Source organism: Terrapene carolina, unplaced genomic scaffold (genome assembly GCF_002925995.2).
Source record: "Terrapene carolina triunguis isolate 2854851 unplaced genomic scaffold, T_m_triunguis-2.0 Scaffold67, whole genome shotgun sequence".
Classification (NCBI taxonomy): Eukaryota; Metazoa; Chordata; order Testudines; family Emydidae; genus Terrapene; species Terrapene triunguis.
In genome coordinates, this window is record NW_020664418.1 from 51716909 (window position 1) to 51725471 (window position 8563).

The following is an 8563-nucleotide window of genomic DNA, read 5'->3' on the forward strand; positions in this document are numbered from 1 at the left end:
CAGACAGCAGGAGAGGCGACCGTACCCCAAAGAGCTCCCCCCAGTGACATTAGGGATGTGGGTGGGGGGTCTGGGGCCCCAGGCTGCCAGCTGCAGCGTGTAGGATTTCCAAATTTCACCTGGCTTTAGCCGGCACCAGCAGCTGCTGTTAGACTGGCGTACTCGGTCCATAGGAGGGGGGTGCCCAGGGCTGACGAGGAGGGGGGGGAAGCCAGTACAAATTACCGGGGCCCGGCGGTCTGGAAGGGGGCCCGGGGCCCGGCTTCCCCCCCTCTCGTCACCTTACCGGGGCCCGGTGGTCCAGAAGGGGGCCCGGGGCCCGGCTTCCCCCCGCCTCTCGTCGGCCCTGTTTAGCCGGTCCGCCCTTGCTGGGGGGCCCAAAAAAAATTTTCACCGGGGCCCGAATCCACGCTCGGCGGCCCTGGGGGTCCCCAGCCCTGAAGTATCTCGCAGCTCCCCTCCTGCACATGGTATGGGTCCGTGGCAGTGTATGGGGAGGGAGCTGGACTTGGGGGGCGTGGGGACACCCTGCCCCTCAGGCATTTACATTGATTCTGCCCCCACAGCTGCAGCCTGCAGCCAGCCCCGTGCCTAGGGAACCCTGGGCAGCTGGCACGCCCCCGGATGCTGCGGGTCACCCCAAATTCTGCTGCAGTTTTGTCCCTTCCCTTGCCCCCCACTAGTCGGTTGCCCACCTCCTATTGTGGGGGCCCCCCGGGGCCATACCTGGTCACTCCGTCCTCCACATACTCGCTGCGGTAGAAGCCAGCCAGGTCATCGGCCAGCTCCCCCGTGAAGCTGCTGACTAGCTGGTAGCTCTTGCCTGTCTCCAGCGGCCCCTGGAGCTGCACCACCAGATACTGGGTCTGGGTCTCCAGCCAGGTCTTTGTGATGGGCGGGGGGCTGGAGCCGCTCACCCCCTGCAGCGAGACAAGGAAGCCGCTCTGCTCCGTGTAGTTGAGCTGCTTGCTGTGAATCAGGATGAGGTCGGTGGCATTCTGGCAGGAGAAGCGCACGGTGCTGTTTCCTTTGAAGATGTAGAGGCCGGAGGCGTCCTTGGTCAGGAAGGGCTGCAGGGTCACGGCGTAGTGCTCCGGGATCAGGGACTGGGGGAGTCTGAAGTTGTTCCAGGGATTGGCGGGGGCGGCCGTGGTGGCCAGGGGGGTTGTGTTGGTCACGTTGGCCGGGGTGGCCTTGCTGGGAGTGGTGGCCGGGGTGGCCTTGCTGGGAGTGGTGGCCGGGGTGGAAGTGATGCTGGGCAGCAAAGTCGCTGCATTTTTTTCCTTCTCCTGTGAGTACACGACTGAGAGGGCGATGATGGTGGCCACGGCGCCCAGGCCCAGGATCATGCTCACGATGCCCAGGGTCTTGCTGACGAAGAAGCCGGCTGCCATGGTGCGCTGCTGGGGAGGGAGACGCAGGGCAAGTAGCAGTGCCAGGCTCACCGCAGCCTTTTATCCGGCTCCCAAGGGGCTATCAGCTCTGGGTTAATGGGTGAAGTATTAAATGGCTGGGAGGCTCACAAAGGTCACTGCAGCTTGGCAGCATCTGGGACAAGCACCTCACCCCCCCACCCCGCTCCAAGAGGAAGTTAATGGGAAATAGGGCATCTGTGACAGCGCCTGTCTGGGGAAAAGCAACAGGATCAGTCTCCTTCCAAAAGGACCAGCACTGGTCTCCCACCACATGTGAAAGTGGGTGCTAATGGTTAGAGCAGGGGCCTAGGGGCAGGACTCCTGGGTTCTCTCCCCAGCCCTAGGAGGAGAGGCTACTGGTTAGAACAGGGGCCTGGACTCAGGACTCCTGGGTTCTATCCTCAATGCTGGGAGGGGAGTGGGTGCTCATGGATAAAGCAGGCAGGCCTGGGAATCAGAACTCTAGGGTTCTAGACCCATATCTGGCTTACTATGGGACCTTGGGTCATAGACTCATAGAATATCAGGGTTGGAAGGGACCTCAGGAGGTCATCTAGTCAGGGCCGGCTCCAGGGTTTTTGCCGCCCCAAGCAGACCCCCTTCCCCCCCCAACCCCAAAAAAAGCCACGATCGTGATCTGCGGCGGCAATTCGGCGGGAGGTCCTTCACTCCGAGCCGGAGTGAGGGACCCTCCGCCGAATAGCTGGATGTGCCGCCCCCCCTCCGGAGTGGCCACCCCAAGCACCTGCTTGTTAAGCTGGTGCCTGGAGCCGGCCCTGCATCCAGTCCAACCCCCTGCTCAAAGCAGGACCAATCCCCAACTAAATCATCCCAGCCAGGGCTCTGTCAAGCCTGACCTTAAAAACCTCTAAGGATGGAGATTCCACCACCTCCCTAGGTAACCCATTCCAGGGTCCCGTTAGCCTCTCTGTGCCTCAGTTTCCCCTATGTGACATGTTTACAGTCACCTCCATAGTGCCATATATAAGACACAGGCGGTCACTGGCCCACTCTACTGGGCACTAGTGGGGCTGTGTCCAGGTCTGGGAACCAGGCTTTAGGAAAGATGTGGAGGAAGTGGAGCACATCCAGAGGATAGCAACGAAAATGGCACAAGGTTTGGGAAATCTGCCCTGTAAGGAGTGGTTAAAAACTGGGCATGTTTAGCTGCGAGGGGAGCTAAGAACAGCTGGCCCATCTGCGAAGGGCTGTTCTAAAGAGGACAGGGATCATTGTGCTCTGGAACAGGCTGCCAAAGACGGTTGTGCAATCCCCATCCCGGGAAGGTTTGAAGAGCAGGTTGGACAAACCCCTGTCAGGGTTGGTCTAGGTTTTCTTGGGCCAGCCTCAGCGCAGGGAGATGTACTTGGTGGCTTCTCGAGGGCTTTCCAGCCCTGGGATTCTACAGACACCTACCTCAGCAGTGCTGAGGCCACCGCCCGGCTGTTTGCAAAGCACCTCGCGCTCCCGGGGTGGGAGGCACGGGACAAGCACAAGGCATTGTCAGGATGTTGGTGTGTGCACCTCCCTGGCTGGTGTGCATGTGTGTGCGCACACCTGCCCACACTGAAGGGCGGGCTCAGGCCAGCGTCTCACCCACCATGACGCCAGGAGCCCTTGCCTGCTCTGGGAGCCTGACATGGGGGATCCTGGGGGTACAGCCTCTGCAGGTGTGGGGGTTGCGGGATCTGCCAGCCACCTGCAAGGCTTCCAAAGTCCATGATCTGCTACATCGTGTAATAAAGTTTATCAGCTTATCGGGGGAGTGAATAACTTGCAGAGGCCCTGAACGAGGGCTCCCGGAAGTGCGTTCTCACTTCCCACATTTCAGTGCCAGCCAGGGGCGCAGGCAGAGAGAAGCCACGCCAAGGAGCATGCTCCCAGCCTCAGCGCCCAGAGTGCCCAGAGCAGGCCTAGGCAGGTCTGTAGGTGAAGGAACTTGAGTGGCTGCTGCTGTACCTGCAGAGACAGGCCAAGCACCCACGCCATGGAGCAATGCGCTGTCCACCTCCTCAGCGGGAACCGCTTGGTTCCCGGTGCCCCACATCCTGAGTCCCTACAGCCTGATCCTGCAGCATGGGGCCCCAGGTGTGGGAGCTGGGAAGTCGTGTGGGGCGTGTCTGCGAGGCAGCTCTCACTGGGAAGCCAGGGTGCTTAGCGACCCTGTCTGAGCTCTAGGACAGCAGCGTGACCCAGCCTTCAGAACAGTGCAGGGCATGGGGCCAGGCAGCCTGGGGCGCCCCTCCATTCTGGGCCCTGCTGGAGCCACCCCAGGGAGCGCACTGAGGTCCTGGGGCAGCTGGCAATGGGGAGTGAGTGGGGCCAGACCTCAGTGCAGGGCCAGCAGGACTTTGGAGAGGACGTTGTGTGGAGCAAACGCTGCACTTTGCAGAGCGTGGCAAACGCATGCAGCCTCAGCACTCCTGGGCCAGCCCCTGGCCTGCAGCTTGGCTTGGGCAGACGGCAGCTCTGTGAATGAACCAACCGATGCTGGGGGGGGAACGTTCCCAGCTTCCCCTGGCTAGCTGCTGCATGGTGGAGCCACACCCATGGCCTGCCCCTCCGCCAGGCTTTCCCGGAGCCCCCTGCCCAGCCTGGCCCAGTGTGGCCGTTCCCAGCAGCCGGGCTGGAGGCGAAGGGCCCCTGCAGCGGTTCCCACGCCGGGAGCCGGGAGCCGAGCGCGGGCTGGAAGGATGTGTTCAGACGGGGGGAGATTTGCTTTGGCAAAAGACACTGACAGTTTCCAGAAGCAAAATATCACAACCCCCCACCAGCTGGGAAGCAGCTCTCTGTCCCCCTGCTGCAGCCCCAGCCCCCCCAGCCCGGGGACCAGCCCCAGATGTTTCCGCAGGCATGGAGCTCACGCCACAGATTAGCTGTGGGGACAGAAGCAAGGTTAGGCTGCAAATAGCCCTGTCCGGAGCTATCTCTGGAATCGATCCCTGGGGCTGGGAAGGGTGAGGACCCACAGGCCCACCCTCCAACTCACACACTCAGTCCAGTCCCCCCCCCCAACTCACACACCCAGGCCAGCCCCCCACATTCTCCCAGCTCTCACACCCAGGCCAGACTCCCACCCCTCCAGCTCCCACGCCCAGGCCAGCCCCCCACATTCTCCCAGCTCGCACACTCAGTCCAGCCCCCCACCCCCAGCTCGCACACCCAGGCTAGCCCCCCACCCCCCCAGCTCCCACACCCAGTCCAGACTCCCACCCCTCCAGCTCCCACGCCCAGGCCAGCCCCCCACCCCCAGCTCGCACACCCAGGCCAGCCCCCCCATCCCCCTCAGCTCACACCACCCCCAACCCTCCCAGCCAGCTCACACACATAAACACCTCCAACAACTTGTTGACACAGAACAATCCCCACCCCTCTGTCACACACACCCTTGCTCCCCACCCCGCACAGTTCAATTCAAAGAAACTTTACTGGCAGGATGAATTCAACAAGTGTTGCCAAAGTGCAGGGAAAAGCCTAACCCGCTGGTCTGTGTCAGGGGCAAGGACACCCCCCCACCCACGGATCACTTGCTGTTTGGGGGTTGCCCCCGCCCCATCAGCCCCAAACACTTGACCCTAATCTGCCCCAGCCTTTCCAAGGGAGAAGGCTCTGGGTGAAAGCGCCCGTGTGCAGGGGTTGGAGCCGGGGAGAATGAGCTGTGTAGGCTGTGTGTGTGTAGGGGGTGCCTATGTGGTGGGAGGGTGGATGGGGTGTAAGCGTGTGTCCAGCATGTAGGGGGTGTACAAGGTGTGTATAGGGTGCGTGTATGTGTAGGGGCTGTGCAGGGTTATGGTTTGTATGGGTGCACAGGGCGTAGGGGTGGGTAGGGTGTAGAGGAAGGTATGGGATGTGTGGGTGGGTGTAAGGGGATCTATGTGTGGCAAGGGGAATGTGTGTAGGGATGTATGGGGGCATGTGGGGTGTGCAAGGTATATGGTGTGTGTGAAGGAGGAATGTACAGGGTATGCCGGGTGTATGTCTGTAGGGGGTATGCAGGGGTGTGCCTGGGGATGTACAGGGTGTGCGTACAGGGGTGTAGGGTGTGTGCACAGGGTATATGGTGTGTATAGGGGGTGTACAGGCTGTGCAGGGGGTATGACGTGTGCGTAAGAGGGTGTTCGGGGGGGGTAGGGGATTTACAGGCTGTGCAGGGTGCATGGTGTGTGTAGGAGGAAGTGCAGGGTGTGGGTAGGGTGTGCATAGGGGGTGTGCAGGGGATATGGATTGGGGGGTGCAGGGTGTGGGTGGGCTGTGTGTAGGGGGCTGTGCAGAGAATATGGATTGTGGGGGGGTGCAGGATGTGGGTGGGGTGTGCAGGGGATATGGATTGTTTGTGGGTGCCGGGTGTGGGGTGCATAGGGGCTGTACAGGGGATATGGATTGTGGGGGGGCGCAGGGTTTGGGAGGGGTGTGCATAGGGGGGTGCAGGGGGTGTGGAGAAGCAGGGACAGCCAGAGCAAGAGGCTCCCACTCACCTTTGTGGCTTCATCCCCAGGGTGTGCGCTCCAAGCTCCACAGGGGCTGCTGCCTCCAGTCCCGGCCCAAGCAGGGATGTGGATCCACAGGGCTGCGGAATCTGCCTCCGCCTCCCCTCGGCTGGCCACAAACCAGCAGCAAAAGAAAGTTTCCTCCCAGTGCTCATGGGGAAGTAACGACCTGAACCACACTCACCACCTTAACCCCTGCACTGCTGGCCAGCCCCAGGCAGGCTCGGCTGCCAACAGGGCACTGCCCTGGGGAAGCTCACAGCGTGAGCGGGCCTGGCGCGGCTGGCAGGGCCCTGCAGTGAGGGATGTGCCATGCATCGGCTCCACGGCCTGGGCAGTGCCCATGTTGCTGAGCGGGGGCCCGAGGTGAAGGCTGGATATCGGATTCTGACCCACGGACCTTGTGGTGCTGGAGTCCCCCTGCCCGGGGACGGTGCCTCCCCCCCACTGCTCCCCAGGGACCGTCCACCAAATTGCCGCCGAACAGCTGGACGTGCCGCCCCTCTCCGGAGTGGCCGCCCCAAGCACCTGCTTGACAAGCTGGTGCCTGAAGCCGGCCCTGGTTGCTACATCTGGGGCCATGGGCCCCGCCACAGCGTCAGTCACCGCTCCAGCCTCAGCGTGTTCCAGTCCCTGCCGGCCAAGCCGGCCCTTACCCCGTTCCTGGCAATGCCGGGGGCTTTCTGGAAACGTACGGCACTGTGCCAGAGAAACTCCCTGGAGCAACACGCCCCCGGCCGCCAGCAGGAGGCGTCAGCGGGGCTCCGAGCACATGCAGCGTCCCACACATCCCGCAGCCCGTGGGATGGATCCCAGCTCCTCCATCCCAAAGGCTGCTGGGCTGTTGTCTTGCCTGTGCAGAGCACTGCAGCCGAGACCCGTGGCTCACGCTCGTGCGCACGGTGCAGCGTGCCGTACAGGGGCTGGGGCCAGGGAGCTGTACGGAGCTGGGATCCGTGGGAACTGGGCTTGCTTGGGAGCCAGGCCAGGGGGACTGGGCTCTGCCAGGATCTGTCTCTTGCGACCCCAGGTCTAGTGTGAAATGGCTGTGGGAGCGAGTCCCACCCCCAGTGGCCAGGCTCCCCCACCCCACTGCCTCAGACTCCAGCCACAGCCGTTTGTGCCAGCACTGATGACCTTGGCACAGGTACTTCCTGGAGACTAGTGACCAGCCGGGGACCCCCAACTGCACCGGGGGCAGTCGGCTGCTCACAGAACCCCACATGGGCCGCTCTCCCCAGGCATGCCCTGCACTGCTCCATGGCACTGTGATGGGCCCTGCCCCCGTGCCTGTATTCCAGCGGCCCTGCCCCTGCGTGGCCAGGCCAGGCCGACTCGGCACTGCTGCCAAGGGGGGTACGGCACTGGAGGACCGGGGGCCTTTCCAGATCTGCTCGACTCGCTGTTCCAGGCTCTTTAAAGTGATTCCAGCTCTCCTGGGCCTTGGGGCAGAACCCAGAACCCAGCCAGAGCCGCTGCCTGGATGGATTTAACAACATACCCTCCACCTCTGCTGCCCCGGGCCCAGCCCTGGCGCCCGTCAGCCACCGGCGCCAGGGGATTTCACTGGGCTGCTCACATCAGAGAACCAGGGGGCCAATGCCGGAGATGCCCCAGAGGCCAGGACACAGGCCCGCGCCCCACCCCCACATCAAAGAGCCCAGTCACCAGGACTCTGGGCCCAGCGAGGAGGGCTGGAAGAATACAGGCCATGTTACGGCACGAGGAACGGGCCCAAACCACACGACCGAACAGGATGCGCTCATGAGCACACCGAGTTATTGTGTTACCGTGGAGTGACCCTGTGAAATGTCACTGCTGGCTGAGCTGTGGGCTGACGAAACAGACCTAAAACACGGGTGCGGTCAATCATTGGCTGCATAAGGAACTCCTTTTTCACACCCTGTAACAAACAAGTGAGTCATTGCCAATGATCGGCCCTCGGCTCCAGCAGGGACCAGACGAAGCAAACGCGGAAAGGGTCCTTTGCTCCCCATGCCGGAGCCCCCCAAGAGGGCACAGCCCCCCCGGGTTAGCCGCTTGGGCCAGATCTTGGTCACAGGCTAGGTTTGTTGCGCTCTGGGGTAGTCTCACTCATTTAGGCCTTTCCGGCGGGTTTCAAGCAACGAGAGCATTTGGCCCCTGGCTGAATAAGGCATTTCTGGTCCCCCCGGTGTGGAACTAGCCTCCTGCATAAACAATCATCATGGAAACAAGGGCAGTGACTGATCCCACGGGCCCTGCTGGGCTCATGGAAACCTCAGGGGAGCCGTGAAAGGGGACTGCAGCCAGGGCGGGCGGCCAAGCCGCCTCGGGGCTCAGCGCTGGGCCGAGGCCAGCTCCCGGCAGGGGACGGCGAGAGCTGGAAGGAGCACAAGCCTGCACCCGTCGCACTGAGCAGGGGCTGGCAAAGCAACAGAGCCAGTGCCCGGAGGAGCCCCCCAGGGTCCAGCGACGCACAGCAGAGGGCCCATGGCCCAGGCCTGGGGCCGGCCTCACGCCAAGCAGCTCCCCGGGAGTGCAGGCGCTGGCTGGGGGCAGGCGAGGCAGCCTAGGCCTTCGCCCCAGCTCGCTCACGGACACACTGGGAGCCAGGCCGCGCAGGGAGGGCAGCGCTGGGCACCGGGGCCGCGGGCGGAGCCAGGCCGCGGCAGGGAGGGC

General features: G+C 62.9%; 1 protein-coding gene across 1 annotated transcript in view; it reads right to left on the reverse strand.

Moving 5' to 3' along the window:
• The window catches only part of ANPEP (alanyl aminopeptidase, membrane), a 32009-nt gene extending 26020 nt beyond the window's left edge, over window positions 1–5989 (reverse strand). Inside the window, exons 1-2 of the mRNA XM_029910778.1 lie at window positions 5891–5989; window positions 727–1482 (exon numbers count right to left, since the gene is read on the reverse strand). Coding sequence (XP_029766638.1) covers window positions 727–1394 — 668 coding nt within the window. The 5' untranslated portion in view covers window positions 1395–1482; window positions 5891–5989. The remainder of the gene's footprint in view (window positions 1–726; window positions 1483–5890) is intronic.
• Between the last annotated feature and the right edge of the window lie 2574 nt (window positions 5990–8563).